Genomic DNA, 18,281 nt, shown 5'->3' on the forward strand with positions numbered 1-18,281 from the left:
TAAGAAATGCAGTCCCCTCTTTCAGTTCCTGTCTATTTTGGAGTGTGACTTGAGACAGATCCACGTATACAGATATCTCCTGGTTTTCCCAAGTCCATCTCATTTCCTTCCGTGCAGCTCCCGCTATTTGTTCTTTTATGCTATAGTCATGGAAGCATCCTATAATGTCTCTTGGTTGCCCATTACCTGGTGCTCTCAAGGCTCTACGGGCCCTATCTAGTTTTATGGTTGCCTGCTGGGCCCCCCTCACGTTCTGGGGATGCTTCCAGCAAGAATGCACAGAACCTGCGGATGGTATCGGTGCAGTCAGCGTTTTCCTTCGATTCATGAAATCCTCTGAAACGTACGTTTCCTCTTCTGGCCCTGTTTTCCAGATCAGCCAACTTGGCCCGCACACTCAGATTTTCTTCCTGTAGTTCAGAATAGGCCTCGTGAAGCCGTTTGCTGCTTTCTGCTTGTGCATCCATTTGAGTGTCTGTCATCCACCCTTTGCCCCAGTGCAGCTAATTCTTCGTGGAACTCGCCCAGTATTTCTTGTGTTTCGGTCTTGCTGGAGGCTGCAGAACCAGTCTCGAAATTCTGCTCTTGTAGGCGCCTCCTCCGAGGTTATATTAAAGGCGTCCTCTGAGGGTTCTCCGCCGGTGTCCTGGTCGGCAGTCTCGTCCCCTCGGTCTCCCATCTTCCGGTATGAAAACCATTGGAAATCTACCGTTTTTCATTTTGCAGCCATCGCCCAAGTGTTCAGACCGGGTTCTTGTGCATTTCGGCAATATTAAATTTCTTTCTCGCTCCCGTTTTTGATTTTTGTAGAAAATTAGCTGCGGAGCTCGTGGCTCAGGCAGCCATCAAGCCTGATGATGTCACTTCCTCCTCTACAGCCTCATTAATTTTAACTATTTTGTTAATAAAATAAATTCCCCAAGTGTTTTTTTCCCTGGCTCTTTGTCTTGATTAGATTGTAAGCTCTACTGAAATGGGATGCGTCACTTAATCAACCGGCATGTGAGCCATGGAAGTAACTGGAAATGGGAGCCAGGTTACTGGCCAGGACCCCAAACTCTTCCTGCCCTGCTCTTTATTTGATTGATTGATTGTATTTTGATCGTCTCCTAATTTGAAAGAAACATCTTAAAGCGATGTGCAGTCGGACATTGAAATGTCTAACTCTATGTTAGGATTTAGCACTACTGCTACTATTTATCATGTTTAAAGCACTACTAGGTGTACCCAGCACTGTATAGACACACACAGGAGACGGTCCCTGCTCCAGCGAGCTTACAGTCTAATCAAGGCAAACATGTACAACAAACCAGAATATTGAAGAAGCGTCTCAGAGAGAACTTAGGATTTAAAAGCAGCATCAAGAAGGCGAGGTGTTTTTTTAATTTTCTTATTTATACATTTTCATAATTTCCAAGATTCATCTTGATACAGAAATACAGAGAATAGGATACATTTTCTCACAAGTAATTCTCCAGTCAGTTCCTTATTCCTTTCTCTAATATAAAGTCCTCATATAAGGGGGAGGTGAAACTTCCCCAACGTAAGGAAAAAATGTTTTAACCAAAGAAATTCCTCAATAGAACGAGAGCAGCCGTTTCCATCTATGGGGGCACTCGGTGCATTTGGACGGGACACTGCTGGTATCACAGGAGTTTCACCTATGAAGAACTGTGGTAATTGTGCTGGGTCAGAAAATCCCTCCCTGTTCTTGTTATATTTTACCTTGGAAACAAAAGCCCCTCCAGTTTGTAAGAGCCGCGGCCTCAGTAGCAGAAAAGCTTTCCTCCTCTTCTGAGTCTGGCGTGAGACGCCTGGGAATCCTCTGACTTTCCATCCCAGGAACAATCCTTCCTGTGCCTAAATCACAGTCTCATTCCCCAGCCTTTATCCGCTTCAAGGGCTAAAGTCGCTATCAACGCTGCAGGAACTGCCCCTTCAGGACCCGAAGTCTCCAAAAGAGCTGAAGTCTCCAGGTTTTGCTCTCGAACTGGGATCAAGGTGGCTGTTCCTTCGCTTTGTTCCTCCCTTGTTTTAAACTTTGGGGAAAAGAAGATTTTGTGAGATTGGTGGAATTAAATTCTCAGTAACCTGAAGCGTTTCCATAAGAGATCTCCTGAGCAGCTCCTTAGGGGAGATGAACGGGATCTGAGGAAAATGTACAAGTCTCACATTTCTATTTCTGACCCCATTTTCGATTTTCAAGGACAGGTTTTCTTTCTCCAGTCCTTGCTGCCTGGACCCGCTGGATGCCATTAACTTGAGCTCTGATAACAGACTCTTGTTTTTCCAGTTCTCAGCTGTATTAGACATCACTTTTCTTTTATCTTCCACCTCTTTAATTTTAGTATTTACTGGGAGTAGCTGCTGCAGAATAGAAATTCTCATCTCCACTCTGCTTTCCCATCGAGTCTCAAGGGGGAAAACTGCAGCTCTTACCCCGGTAGGTATTCTCAGCACGGGAGATTCTCCGGCAGCACCAGCAGCGCCTCCAGCAGCGCCGCTCTTCCCACGCCGGTTTGACCAGGGGATAATTCTGGGCTCCCTGCAGGGCACCGCCCTCGGCACTTTGGTCTGGCGGCGTTTTCCCTCGCTTCCGGGGCCCCTCTCATCGGGGCAGGGTCATCCGGCGGCGTTCCCCCGGCGGGGCTGAGTGGCGATATTGAGCCAGGGAGAGAGGGGAGCTCGAATTCCCCTCCCCCACTCTCCAGCGGCTGAAGCCCTGACCTCGTGTCGCTGCGCATCGGGCCAGAGAAAGGCAACGTCGGAGGAACCGCAGGGTAAGGTTCAGACCTTGGTTTGCGTTTTCTCCCCATCGCAGGTAAAATTCAGCCAGAAAAGAGACTCAAAGTAAACCCGCCCGAGGGATCCAATGCCGAGCGAGTCTATCTCTGCGGCCATCTTGGATCCGCCCCCAAGAAGGCGAGTTTTTAAACTGGATTTGAATATGGCCAGAGAGGGAGCAGTACACATGGACTCAGGAAGTCTCTTCCAGGCACTCGGCAAAGCAGGGTGGAAAGCACAGAATTGAAAAGTGGTGGAGAAAGAGAGATAAGGGCAACTTGCCTGATGAACGGCGATCACGAGGAAGGGAGAGAAAAGAAAGAAATGAGGAGCTGCAGAGTGAGGGCAGGGAGAGAAGCTTGAGCTGTAGGTGGAAGTGGACAGAGAGCCAATGTAGCGAGCTGAGAAGATCACAGCGAGGTTAAAGAAAGAGAAGTCATGCAGCTGAATGTGGAAGAGATTGCAGGGGAGAAAAACGATTCAGCGGGAGGCCAGCAAAGAGCGAGTTACAGAAGTCTAAGCAGGAGGAGATAAGAGAGGGGAGGAGGGTTTTGGTGGCAGGCTCGAGGAGGAAGGGAGAGATTTAAGCAGTGTTATAGAGGAGGAACGGACTCACTTTAGCAGTGTTTTGGATGTACAGAGGGAAGGAACAGCATCAAAGATGACCGAAGGTTAGGGGCTGAGCAGTCAGGAGGATGAGAGCACAGTGAGCCCTCCTGATGTGACAGAATCAGATGTTCCTGATGTTCTGGGTAATGCTCTGTTAGATCCTGGGTTTATTATTCATTGATTTATCCAGGCAGAGACCTTTGATATTCTCTGTCCTGGGATTAGACTTGTAAACCCCGAGGTCCAGAAAGGAAACTGACTCCAGGGGAACAAGTCTGGCAGTTCCTGGGGATGAGGGGTCCTGGTGTCCTCTCTTCCATGATAAAATGTTAAGAGGTTAAAGCAGCTGAGCCCCTCCACGTGTCCCTGAGTGTTTCTGGTTTGTGTTTCAGGTGCGGGTGACGTTTGAGGACATCGCTGTCTCTTTCTCCCAGGAGGAGTGGGGGTATTTAGATGAAGGACAGAAGGAGCTTTACAGGGAGGTGATGAAGGAGAATTATGAGACCCTGAGCTCCCTGGGTCTAGGTAAGGATTGCATTGTCTGCATTTCTAGTTTACACGGAGGATGTTTTACTAAACATCATTGGGTCAGCGCCTCACAGTAAATGTGCACACAGCCCTGGATTTCCCTCCTCTCTTGTGTAGGGAACAGGAAGGGCGGGATTGAGGCAGACAGAGCTGGGGTGAACCCCCTGATAAGAATTGGCAGCTGATCACTGATGCTGTAAGAATGAAGCAGCCCAGTGTATCCCAGAGCCCTCCGTCTCCTGCGGCATGGAGTATCTCCTTCTCTTTTCTGGGCCACTCTCCCACTCCCCACTACAGCAATAGCAATTTGGATCTCCCTCCCTGGATCTCAGATTCTGTCTGCAGGTAGTGGAACCTCCTCTCCTCTCCTTCCTACCTCTCCCCTGCTCCCCCATCCCAGATCCTCCCCTCTTCTCCTTCCTCCTCTTCCCCCATCCTAGATTTCCAAGCCTCCCCCTCTTTTTCAAACTTTCTAATCTCCTGTCCTTAATCCTCTCTCCTTATTCTCACCCCATCCCTGGCCTTCTCATACTCTTTCCCTCTCCCTCCCATCCCTGAGATCTCCTCCCTGTGCTGATACCTGAGGTCCCTTTTCCTCAACCAGTAAAAGCGAGAGAATTTCTACAGACACAAGTAAGATTGGGAAACCTATTTTATTGTCTCTATATATTATAAGATTACTGGGGCTCCGGGAATCATTACGTTGCATCTGAACATCACCCAAAGCAGGAAGAGGGGCTACAGGCAGCAAAGGAGGGGCAAGGACACTCACAGCACGGGGGCAATCACTGCAGCCACGGCGCCATCAATGGAGCAGGTAGCAAGGGAGATAAACCAGCAGCACCAGGAGAAGAAAAGTGGTGGTGAGGATTTCCCAGATCCCCTCTGAATAATCTATAATCACTGCTGAAGAGCCCTGCCTACCCGTGCTCCCATTGCTCTTTCATTTTTCCCTAATAGTGAGGAATCCCTAATTCTGGAATTCCTCAAGAGGGAAATGTAGAGACAAGACCTGACCCTTGTAACAGTTTTGCAACGACCTATGACCTTTTGAGGCCTAAGGGCTGCAAAACTGTGGAAACTTGTACTGTTCTTGTTCCTTTGCAGCAACTCAGGGAAACCTGGGATCTGGCAGAGGGCGGGTGCATGTGCCTGTGAATCACCGTGACCCCAAAGTTTTGTTTTATCTGTGGGAACCGTGCCGGAGAGCACCAAAGGGGAAACAGATGGGAGAAGTTAAGCTATTTGTAGAACGAAGGAAAATGTGTGTCCTGGCGGTCAGTAGGATGACTGCTGACTGCATGCAGAGGGCTTGAGGTCAGAGAGAGAGAAAAACCTGTATATAAGGGGTGGTTGGAGCCCCGGACACTGGGAGAAGGCCTGCACTCTCTCAGCAGGTACATTGCGTTGGACCCTTCTCCCCAGGAAGACGACCATTATTACAGTTATACTGGAATACTTATAACCTATTTACATAGAATGAAACGTATGCTTGCTGTTGTGATTCAATACTAATAAAAGATGAATTATCTGTAAAATTCTAAAAAGAAAAAGTCTTCCTGTGAGATTCCTGAGACTTATATTACAGAAAAGGGATCCAGGAGAGAAGCCTCCCCTGAAGGTTTAGCCACAGCAAGCAGTCTGATCTAAAAATAAAGTGGCGGTAGCGGTAGCGGCCTCCACGAAATGTAGGGGTTCCATATGTGATAGAATTTAGCGAGGCAATGACATTTAAACGCAGTTAGGCGATACAAAGTACACGTCTTATCCAAACGTGACAGTATCTCAGTGGGCGTAGGCGGTTGAGCCCTCTTCCATGAGTAGGCAATTTCCATAGCAGTCGACGTGCACACCAACTGAATAAATGTCTGCGCCGGTGTTGGAAGGTCCTCATCTGGGAGATGAAGAAGGGCCTGAGCAGGTTGAAGAGCGATTGTTCGGCCCAGGATCTCAGAAACCATCTGCGAAACATAGGTCCACACTTTCTGTATCAGGGCACAGTCCCACCACATGTGAAAGAAGGTGCCTAAGTGACGGCAATTGCGCCAGCAGTTGGGATCGTGATTGGTTGAGAAGCGGTGGAGACGCAGAGGGGTGAAATGCCACCTATATAGGAGCTTGTAGTTAGCCTCCGATATCCGAGCGGAGACTAGACCCCGTGACATTCGAAGAAAGACAATGTCCCATTCTTCATCAGAGAGGGACCTACCCAGGTCCGCTTCCCAAGCTCTCAGGTGCACCGGTTTGGTCGTAGGGCGGGACGCCAATAGCTTGTAAAGTTTAGAGACAAGTCCCCTTGGCAGCTGAGTAGTGGAACAATAGCCTTCAAAGAGGGAGCGCCGAGTCGATAACAACCCCTGGGATTGTAGTTGAAGTAGAAAGTGGCGCATTTGCATGTAGGGTAGGAATTCGGCACTGGAGAGATGAAAAATGTCCCGCAATTGAGTGAAGGAGAGAATTGCGCCATGATGGAGTACCTGGGAGAATGTAGAGATACCTCTCGTCTTCCAAGGTAGGTATGCGTGACATGGAAGACCCGATGGAAAGAGAGTTTTGGAAGAGAGAACTCTGTAAAAAGTAGAACTCCGGACCCACCAGCTGACGTTTCCACTGACGCCAAACGTTGAGAGTTTGTCGGGCGCAGGGGGTAAGTGTCACAGGCGACCTCCAAGTTTTATTGGGTTGCCAAATCAACGCCGACAACGGCATAGAAGATAGCCAAGCTTGCTCGAGTTGAACCCAGGGCTTGTCGTCGAGTGGGCGATGCCAATCAATAAGAGGCCGCAGTTGGGCAGCCCCGTAATACCAGAGTAGGTTGGGCAGAGCCAAACCTCCCTGCGCTTTGGACTGGTACAAAACCGTTCGTGCCACGCGAGGGGGTCTGCTCCTCCATAAGAACCGTAACAGCTTCCGTTGCCAGGTTTTCAGGATATCCGGGCGGATCGGTATAGGTAATGTTTGGAAGAGGTACAGGAAGCGGGGAGCACATTCATTTTGAGGGTGGCAAGACGACCCAGCCAGGTCAAGGGCTGGGAGTTCCATCGGATAAAATCGTGATCAATCTTTTGGATAAGAGGTAGGTAATTAAGCTGGAATAAATTAGAGAGGTCCCGGCCAATATTGACGCCTAGATATTTTAATTTAGCAGGGGCCCATTTAAATGGATGGGAACTTTGGAGCGTCTGAACCAAATCCGGAGAGCAAGAGATATTAAGAATTTCGGACTTATCCCAGTTTATCTTGAAACCAGATACAGTACTAAAACGGGCTAGTTCGTCTTCAATTTCCTTTAGGGACCTCTGGGGATCACTCATGGTAAACATAATATCGTCAGCAAATAATGACAGCTTATATTGATGAGAATTTAAGGAGTACCCTTGAACACGGGAGTTATGTCTAATACGTATGGCCATGGGCTCGAGAAATATGGCAAACAACAAGGGAGAAAGGGGGCACCCCTGTCTGGTTCCCCTCTGAACTACAAAGGAATCTGAATAAGTGCCATTGATTTTTAGACAGGCCGAGGGGGAGGAATAGAGAGCCCGAATCCAATTAAAGAAAAAGGAGCCGAATCCCATATGAGTGAGGGTCCCAAACAGGAAAGGCCAATGGACCATGTCGAATGCCTTTTCGGCGTCAATAGCTAAAAGTACATGAGCCTGATCCTGTTTAGAGACGCCCCATAGAATATCCATGATCTTGCGCACATTGTCGCTGGCCATGCGACCGGGTATAAAGCTGGCTTGATCCGGATGAATGATCTGGCCAATAAAACCATTCATGCGGTCGGCAAGGATTTTAGCTAATAGTTTGAGATCTAAATTGATCAGGGAGATGGGTCTGTATGAGGCGCACAAGGTAGGATCACGACCCGGTTTAGCGATGATGGAGATACCGGCCTTATTGGATTCGGGTAATAGGGCTCCCCCTTCACGAAGGTAGTTAAAATGATTCTGAAGGTGTGTGACCACAGCCGGACCATAGAGTTTATAAAATTTGGCCGTGAGGCCGTCGGGACCTGGGGCCTTTCCCACCGTGAGGTTTTTGATAGCCTGTAGAATCTCGGGGCTCGTAATTGTAGCATTAAGAGAGTCCCGCATTTCCGGGGTCAGGGAGGGGAGATCAATAGATTGCAAGTATTGATCGATATCTGCTCTCCGGATTTGCGTTTCAGCTGCATATAGTTTTTTATAGAAATTAAGAAATTGGGTCGTGATATTTTTGTTGGTAGTTTGCAAATGACCCTGAGCATCCTTTATCTTAAGAATGTGATTTTGACAGGAGACTTTCTTTAGCTGATGTGCTAACAGTTTCCCTGCTTTGTTGCCACCCTCAAAGTAACGTTGGCGGGTAATATTCATGGCGTGTGCTATATGGTCGACCTCCAATCTATGTAGATCCTCCCTGGCTTTGGTGAGCTGAGCAAGAATCTGGGGAGTACCTGCACTGACATGTCGGGCGGTCAACACAGCGATTCGATCCCGAAGGGTGGAGCAGGCCGCCTCTCTCTGCTTTTTGAGATAGGAGGTTCAGGAAATAAAGTGGCCTCTGATGAAGGCTTTAAAGCTTTCCCAAAGGAGGACTGGGGATTGTACCGAATGCATGTTATCCTGAAAGTAGTCCAGAATAAGCTGCGTGGAGGACTGTATATATAATGGGTCTTGTAAAATGGAGTCGTTTAATCTCCAAAAACGGGTACCATGATCGTCCCCCTGCAGTCTCAAAGTGAGGCGTACGGGAGCGTGGTCTGACCAGGAAATGATGCCCAGATCAGTGTATGTAACCATATGATATAAAGATTTATCCAGGAGGATATGGTCAATACGGGAGTATGAATTATGGGCTGTAGAGTAGAAGGAGTATGAACGAGAATGAGGGTATGTCACCCTCCAAGGGTCGATCAGATTATGAGCCTCCATCAGGTCCTTAAGAGCTCTAGTATGGATTGGGGGCGTGTGGGAGTGGCCCTTAGAGTTATCCAGGGAAGGAGATATAGTAACATTGAAGTCACCTGCAAACACTAGGTGACCTACCGTATGTTGAATGAGGAGGGGGCGTAAAGCTTGGAAAAAAGCAGCCTGCTCCCGTGTTGGTGCATAGATATTAACCAATGTAAAATCACAATTATGAATAGTAATACATAGCAGTAGGTATCGACCCCCAGGATCTCGAAGACAGAATTTACATTCAAACACAATATGAGAGGCAAATAATATACCAACACCAGCATACTTAGCATTTTTAGATGCCGGGGAGTAGTATTGATGGTTAAATTGGTGGGACTTCATAAGGGATTCATGTCGGGCCTTAAGATGGGTCTCCTGTATAAAAACTACATCAGGTTTAGAAGAAGCCAATTCTCTATAAAACAAGGCCCGTTTTTGTGGCGAGTTTAAACCTTTAGTATTTACTGAGAGAAGGTTTAGATTCGCCATAACCTGAAATGAGAGGGACATAGCGCGGAATGCAAGCGCCCATAATAAGGAAACTGAAAAGGAATACCATCAATGGTAGCCCCCGCCAGTACATGGTGCAACATAATAAGTGAACACGGACCATAGGAGATGGTAAGCCATCCGTGCAGCAGAGCATAGGGAGTAAGCACATCCAGCAAGCAATACCTAACATGGGACTGTACAAAAAAAAACATTTGAGTAGCATGACACCCCTGAGGACTAAAAGGTGTCCTCGAAGAAGAACAAACACCTGCCTTATCCTCCATGCAGGTGTAAAACACCCCCTGTGGGGGGGGGGGGGGGGATAACGGCACAACCAGATTCTGAAAAAGAAAAATGAAAACAAAAGAAAATGAGGAGAAGGAGCAACACCCTCTCCCGCGTCCGCTATTCCAGCGGATCTCTTAGGGTAAAACGAAAATAGTAATCAGTACACCCATACAAGCATGAAGAAATCGGTATGTAAACCCAATAATACGCTTTTGGTAGAGAAAGTACAGCTATTGGGAAGCACAAAAGGGAAACACTAATGAGCCGATGACTTTAGGTGATCCTGCAGCACTTGCAGCACTCGCAGTTGGATGGCCCAGTAAAAGAAGGCAGGAGCATCAGGTTGGATCTTGGCGGGAGTGGGAGCTCCCAGAGTGGCGTCGGAGCCTACTATTACGTTTGCCCACTCTCTGCCATGCTGGTACAGACAGCCGAGAAGAGCGCTCTCCAGATGACTTGGGCAAAGTTGAGGAGGCAACAAACCCACAGGAGGAAAGGTGGGGCACGGCCTCCAACGGATGAATATATTTATGTGTTATGCCTTCCATGGTGTAGGACAAACCGAAGGGGTGCAGCCAGCGGTACTTGGTGTTTTTGCTGCTTAGAAAGGTGGTAATCTCGCGAAATGACTTCCGGCTTTGCAAGGTGGCGGCGGAGAGATCCGGGAAGATGAGGATATCGTGTGCCTCCCAGGCCCATGCGTTGCGCGCCCGAGCCGCCTGCGCTATTTGTTCCTTGATGGTAAAATCTGCAAAGCACACAATGATATCCCGGCAGCGATTCGGTTGCGGAGCTCTCAAGGCCCTATGCGCCCGATCAAGTCATATGTCTGGGGGAACGTAGTCATCCGAGCGGTTTGACTCCATCAATAAATGAGAGCAGAATTTAATAATTAATTCCGCACAGTTCTCGGAGCCCTCGGTCTCAGGAAATCCCCTGAATCTGAGATTATTGCGCCTCATACGGTTTTCTAAGTCCGCTATCTTAGTAGTGAGAGCCAGGGTTTCAGAGCTCAAGGTAGCGCAGGATTGTTTATTGGCAGCGGTTATCTCGGCCTGACCCTCCATGCGAGTGTCCATCTCGTCCACCCTGCGCCCAAGGCCTGTAAGGTCTTCCCTCATCTCCTCCATCCATTCGTACAGCTCCTTACGGTAGGTTTTAATATCTGCACGGAGGAGGGAGAACCACTCGCGGAATTCCGCGCGGGTGGGGTGGGCCGAATCGAGAGCAGGCAGCGACTCGCTGGGGCCGCTAGTTAGGTCAGAGTCAGGAGAGCCCGGCTCGGCGCCATCTTGATCCCCTACCTCGCGGTCAGGAAAAGCTGAAAGGGCACGGGCTCCGTCTTTCGAAAAGGAAAAACGCTGAAGATCCACATTTTTCTTTTTAGCGGTCATGCTGATAGTTCATGCTGCCAAAAATGCACAATTAAAACGCATGCTGCCTCGGATGGGTGTAGATACTGCTACATATAGCGGGAGATTGTGGGCGCTCCCGAATTATGCGTCCATCTTGGTGTGTGACGTCAGCGCGCCCCCATTTGGTCCTTTTCTGCCGTCATTTCTATGTTTCTATGATTGATCTTGAATGGGGCACTGCAGAGGCAAATTTTAAAGGGTGTCGTACATTGGAACGCCTGTATCTCCTGATCCAGCGGCGAGAGAGCGTTTATTTTCCCAAAGTGGATGCGCTTGTCTGTGCCATCTCTAATCGGACGATTATCTCTGTGGAGGGAGGAGTGGACTTGAAGGTTGAGCATGATTGGGGGCTTGAGGCTATCCTTAAGCAGGCCTTTGAAGCAGTGGTGTTGACTTTACAGATTGCTTCCTGTTGCGCCCTAGTGGCACAATCTTATCTGCTCCTCTCTCAGGAAGTTGATGATTCTGGAGTGAATTCCAGAACGGTTATGGAACTCTCTGCCCTCTTTTTAGCAGATGCGGGCTGTGAATTGGTCCGTACCTCGGCCAGAGGAGTAGATTCAGTGTCCTTGGTGAATGTGCGTCTCTGGAGGTTCTTTGGGAATGGTTCTCTGTTCCCACCACAGCGGTGATTTCTTTGATTTTGGTATTTCAGCAGGAAGGTTTGACTAACGGGCTGGTGCTAAGTACGCTGAAGTTAGAAGTTGCAGCTTTGGCTTGGTATAGGGGTCGAGTTCAAGGGAGACCTTTTTTCATTGCATCCAGAAGGGTCTAGATTTTTTAAGGGTGTTAAGCCTGTTTGACTGCCACTGTGGACACTTGTATGCTTTAGGACCTGACCTTGGTGCTGACCTTTTTGGCAGGCCCCACATTTCTTCCTCTTCGGTAGCTTCCCGTTTCTGGTGCTTACACTGGACAGAGTACAGGTTAGGACTGTACCTTATTTTATTTTTATTTAAGGATTTATATACCGGAGGTTCCTGTATAGTATACATATCACCCCGGTTTACAAGGAACAGTAACTATCGCTTCATTTAGCGGTTTACATTGAACAGATTAACCGAAGTAACAAATTAATGTATATTACTAAACAGCTAATAAACATGCGAGTTAATAAGTAAATAACATGGTAATATGATTGTCAACATGAATGTATGTATATATGATTATATAAGGATCCAAAAAAATGATAATATAAGTGAGTACATAATATAAGTGATAATATAAGTGAGTACAATTCAATATTTATCTTTACCTTCCTTCATTTCCAAGGTGGTACCTGACTTTTTCTTTCAATCTGTCCATATTGTTGCCCTCGGATGGAGCGGTGGATGTGGCATCCCTTTGATGTGTGGAGACATCTGTTTCATTAACTTAGGGTTACTGAGGCCTTGCGGAGAACAGATCGTCTCTTCGTACTTCATGAGAAACAGCTTCTCGTACCACAGTGGCAGTTTGGATTAAAGATGTGATCACAGCGGCTTAGGTGGATGTGGATCTGCCATTACCCAGGCTAATTAGGGCTCGTTCGACGACAGTGCTAACGGTATTTATTTATTTAGATTTATATTCCACTTTTTGCACTTTTTTCAGCATTTCAAAGTGGATTACATGTAGGAACTGGTATCTTGGGCAGAGTTATAGTTTCTTTCTTTGTTGAAGATTTGCCTAGCAGTGACATTGTCTTATTTATATCCCTTCTCCAAGCATTATTGTATGGTTGTTGGGGTTCGAGAAGTTGCGTCTTTTGCCAGAACGGGGTTGAAGAGAACTTGAGCAGCCTCCTTCCTTACGAGGAAGTAGCTTTGGTACATCCCTCTTGTGTGGACTGGCCTGCCTGGATGCAGAGGAAGGTGAAATTACTACTTACCTGATAATTTCCTTTCCTCTCTGAGAGGCAGGCCAATCCACAATCCTGCCCTGAGCTGCCTCTACAGGACTGTACTGATTTTTTCTATTTGTCCTTTCTCAGGGACATTATTGGAGGTAGAATTCGTAGGCCTATGCAGATCTTCGGGTCATCTAAGGGCCTTGTAAGTGTTTGCCTTCTTTGTCTGTTATGGCTTTGCTCACTGGAAGAAACAAAGAAGTGAATGAGTGGGGAGGAAGTGTTTTTAACTCTGGACTTACAGTTCTAGTGTTAATTAGTTGCCACATTTGGCTTTTGCGGAATACTGGCACACTGACGTCAGTACAGAGCTATATGAGGGTGACAGCGAGTCAGTTGGTTTCTGTCTCCATCTGCTGGTAGGGGTGCATAACCCACTTATGTGGACAGGCTTGCCTGTCCTAGAGGAAAGAAAATTATCAGCTGAGTAGTAATTTCACCTTCCTGGGTTTTTGAATCCTGGATGTCTGACTTCTGTGTGGGAGTAGTGGGGTGGATATACAGGATGCTGCAAAGTTGGAGAAATTGGGTGTCTGAGTTACAGGTCTTGTTCTACCAGAGCCCACTGTAACCCATTTATTCCTGGGTTTCTGAATCCTCTGTAGGAGCTGGGAGAGGCAGTCTGGATATACAATCTATTTTGCCCTCTACAGTTGATGATGGCATCAAGTTAGGTATTGGTCTGCCTCACTCTAGCCTGTGAGCCTTGCAGACGCTCCAAACGTCCACGGCCGTTTAGTTATAAGAAGCTTTCCTTGGGATCATGCAACTCTACTGCTGCGTGAATTACTTTGGTTGCTGCTCTAGCAGTGGATTAAATTTTAACCCTTGTTTTTAGATCGCTGAAGTTTAATGGTCCATGATTATTATTTTAATTTGCTATTGTAATGTTTAGTTTGGCAGATCTACTATAAGCAGATTATAAATGTTATTAAATAAATAGTAGATAAGCCCAGAGGAACCAGACCTGCAGGAATCCTAAAGGAGGGACTTGTGTAATCTCCAAAGTTCCTGTATTGCATCAGCTTTATTTCTGCATCCTACACAATATGGTAGAGAGAACCCATTGATTTTCTTAACTTCTCTGAATATTTCTATAAAGACAGCTTAGAGAAGTTTTCATAGGTATCACATAAAGCTTTCTGCTAAGTCACAGAATTCTTTAATATCAGAGATCCCATGCGCTCATTATGTGATCCTTCTGAACGTCTCATCTCAGGTTATTGGTAGCTTTCCATGCCATTGTCAGTTACACATGATTAATTCCTTTTTATATCCAGCAGACAATGAGGTCATACAGAAAGAGAAGAGGGAGGAGAATCGAGAAGAACACCCTATAGTATTGGCACTTACACCAAGACAATCAGGAAATTTCTGTGAGAATCTTGCCCAGAGGACTGAGGGGGGAGACATTAGCCAAAGACAGCAGGAATCAGAGAAGCAGCAGCAAGACTCTGCAGGAGACTCACCGGATGGAGTCACTGCTTGTGAGAGAAGTGACAGGGAGTTCACAGACATCCCTGAGCACCAGAGACATCTGAGAAGAGAGAATCCCTTCCAAAGTAATAACAGTGATCAAGTAGCTTCTGACTTCCAGCAGAAAGAGGAGAAAGGGAAGAAATCCTTTCACTGTGTCACCTGTGGGAAAAACTTTAATAGAAAGTGTCATTTTGTGTTGCACCAGAGAAGTCACCCAGCAGTGAGACCTTTTCCATGCAAACAGAAGTTAACCCTGAAATTACACCAGAGAGTCCACCCTGAAGGGAGCACTTTCACTTGTATTGAATGCAAGAAAACCTTTTCTTGCAGGGAATCCTTAGTAATACACCAAAAAACGCACACAGGTAAGAGACCCTCTCAATGCCCTCAAGATGGAGAATCTTACAGTTCTGAGTTCTCTTTATTACATCACCAGAAAATGGAGACCGAAGAGAGAACATGTTTATGTTCTGAAAGTGGAAAAAACATTCAAATACAAGAGCTAATAATAAATCAAGAAATACAGAGAGAAGAATTATTCATTAGTACGGATGGTGACAGAAACTTCAATCAGAAAGGAAACTTCACAAGACAACGAAAATTCCAACCAGTAGAGAGAGCATTTTCAAGTAATGAATGCAATAAAAGTTTATGTGAGGGGGAAGTCATTTTAAGAGGCAGAAGAAAACTTACTGATGAAAGACCATTGTCTTTCATTCAGTCTGAAAAAAATTTCCGTGGTAAGGCAGTTGACTCAGAACAGAAGAAAATCCCCAAAGTGGAAACTCAATTTATATGCACTGAGTGTGGTAAAAGCTTCAGCCAGAAGTGCAAACTCATAATCCACCAGCGAATCCACACCGGAGAAAAAACATTAAAATGTATTGAATATGGTAAAAGCTTCAGTTCCAAGAAATCTGTCACACTGCATCAGAGAGTCCATATAGGAGAAAAGCCTTTTAAATGTACTGAATGTGGTAAAAGCTTTAGTTGGAAGTCATCTATCATGCAGCATCAGAAAATCCATACTGGAGAAAAAACATTTAATTGTACTGAATGTGGTAAAGGCTTCAGTGACCAAACATCTCTCATGCAGCATCAGAGAGTCCATACAGGAGAAAAACCATTTAAATGTACTGAATGTGGTAAAGACTTCGGTTACAAGCAAACTCTCATGCAGCATCAGAAAATTCATACTGGAGAACAACCATTTAAATGTACTGAATGCGGTAAAAGATTCACTCAGAAAGACAATTTCATATTGCATCAGAGAGTCCATACAGGAGAAAAACCATTTAAATGTACTGAATGTGGTAAAGACTTTGGTTACAAGCAAACTCTCATGCAGCATCAGAAAATTCATACTGGAGAACAACCATTTAAATGTACTGAATGTGGTAAAGGCTTCACTTCCAAGAAATCTCTCACATTGCATCAGAGAGTCCATACAGGAGAAAAGCCTTTTAAATGTACCGAATGTGGTAAAAGCTTTAGTCGGAAGGCATCTATCATGAAGCATCAGAAAATCCACACTGGAGAGAAACCATTTAATTGTACTGAATGTGGTAAAGGCTTCAGTGGCCAAACATCTCTCATGCAGCATCAGAGAGTCCATACAGGAGAGAAACCATTTAAATGTACTGAATGTGGTAAAAGCTTTAGTCGGAAGGCATCTCTGATGGAGCATCAGAAAATTCATACTGGAGAAAAACCATTTAATTGTCCTGAATGTGGTAAAAGATTCACTCGGAAGGCGCATTTCATTTCGCATCAGGGAATACATGCTGGAGAAAAACCATTTACATGTATTGAATGTGGTAAAGGCTTCAGTTCCAAGACATCTCTTATATTGCATCAGAGAGTCCATAAAGAAGAAATACATTTTAAATGTACTGAATGTGGTAAAAGCTTTAGTCGGAAGGCATCTCTCATGCAGCATCAGAGACTCCATACAGGAGAAATACATTTTAAATGTACTGAATGTGGTAAAAGCTTTAGTCGGAAGGCATCTCTCGTGCAGCATCAGAGAATCCATACTGGAGAAAAACCATTTATGTGTACTGAATGTGGTAAATGCTTCAGTTCCAAGACATATCTTACATTGCATCAGAGAATCCATACTGGAGAAAAACCATTTAAATGTACTGAATGTGGTAAAAGCTTTTGTCGGAGGCGATCTCTCATGCGGCATCGGAATAATCCATACTGGAGAGAAACATTTTGAATGTACTGAATGTGGTAAAGGCTTCAGTGACCAAATATCTCTTATATTACATCAGAGAAGCCATACTAGAGGGAAACCATTTAAATGTACTGACTGTGGTAAATGCTTTAGTCGGAAGCGCTCTCTCATGAAGCATCAGAGAATCCATATTGGATAGAAACCATTTAAATGTACTGAGTGTGGTAAAAGCTTTAGTCGGTAGCCATCTCTCATGCAGCATCAGAGAATTCATACTGGAGGAAAATCAAGTTAATGTACTGTGTCTGGTAAAAACATCAGTAGAAAGGAAGACCTTGCAAGCCACCAGAAAAGTTGCACAGGAGTCATATTCAGTTAACATGCGTTCATATAGTTTTGGAATAGAAGACTGGCCTAATAAAGATATTAAAATGCTGGATGCAAGAACAATAAAACTTCTCCATTTCCATCAGATAAGCTATAAGAATCAGGGAGGTTGATATTCAGATGTCAGAAAACTGGATAAGTAGGACTTATCAATCTATCTTACTGCTACTGAATATCCAGTTATGTTCAATGGCTGAGTAAGTTATGGGTGGGCAGTGGGTGGATCGGAGCAGTGCTACTTAGCTGAATATGTTATTCAGCTAAGTAGCGATTTTGGCAACATGGGGGTTTTGCATGATTTGTAGTTTATTTTTTTGCCCTGTGACACTTTTCCCCAGAGAGCTCATTCCCTGTGTGCTGGCTTGCAGGTAGTGTTTGACCGCTGCACTGTAGTTCAGGCAGAGGCTTTGGATGCAGCCTTGACTGAAGGTGGCTTGATCAGCATTCACATCCCAGCAGCCCTGAGTACATGTAACACTGAAACACACCCTGCAGAGCCATTGGCCAGAAAGGTCACTGTTAATACTGTGTTTCCTGCTTGGCCCTGGAGACAGAGAACTTATCCTGAGGGTTCTGGAACTCTCCAGCCTCAGCTAGCAGTGAAGAGGAAGAAGATCTCTGTGCTGAGGCCCTGTTCAGCTTCTGTGGACCCGTTCCAAACAAACGAGAGTGGACAGCCTTTTTCCTGACCTCCCCTGCTAAGTATTCGAAAGTGTTCAGTTAACTTTTGCAGTATCGTCTTTTTTGCCTATTTCTGTTTACAGTTTAAATCTTTTATCTGGTCACTGTTCCTACTTTTTCTTAATAAACTTATTGGTTTGTTAGCTCTCCCTGTCTTGAACTAATGATCCCAATAATGTGTATTGTTGGTCTGTGGGTGTATTTCTATGAACTGTGTGACTGTTGTGAAGGGCCTCAGTGTCCCTAGAAACCTCTGGGTGGGGAGTCTGCCCAGAGGCAAACGGGAATTCAGGTGGCAGGTGTCAGTGTAAGAACATAAGAAATTGCCATGCTGGTGTAGGCTGGCCTGGGCAGTGCTTGGCGGGATCTTCCAAGTGACCATAGTGTTACCCTGAGTGAATCTTAGGGATGGCAAGTGGCGTTACACAATAGACCTCTGGTTTTTTTTTCTGGTGGCAGAGGTGGCATCATCAGGCTCAGTGCGTGGGGTGAGTGTCATCACTCATTGAGTGGTTCAGAGTGTTTTTTGCTCTGCAACTTCCATACACAGAGCACAGTGAACAGGGTCCCTTTCCCCATTCAGTTTTGTGGGCAGGGTTAGG

The 18,281-nt window shown here is 45.9% G+C and overlaps 1 protein-coding gene across 1 annotated transcript; it reads left to right on the top strand.

Annotated features, from left to right (window-relative positions):
• Positions 1-3,864: 3,864 nt before the first annotated feature.
• On the top strand, positions 3,865-17,843 carry LOC115083548 (zinc finger protein 271-like). The gene is given in 3 exon segments (XM_029587436.1): positions 3,865-3,918; positions 14,231-16,623; positions 16,625-17,843. Coding segments are annotated over 3 exon segments (2,664 nt in total). The 5' UTR covers positions 3,865-3,878; the 3' UTR covers positions 16,856-17,843.
• Positions 17,844-18,281: the final 438 nt, after the last annotated feature.

The sequence above is a fragment of the Rhinatrema bivittatum genome, chromosome 2, assembly GCF_901001135.1.
Source record: "Rhinatrema bivittatum chromosome 2, aRhiBiv1.1, whole genome shotgun sequence".
In the NCBI taxonomy this organism is placed as follows: Eukaryota; Metazoa; Chordata; class Amphibia; order Gymnophiona; family Rhinatrematidae; genus Rhinatrema; species Rhinatrema bivittatum.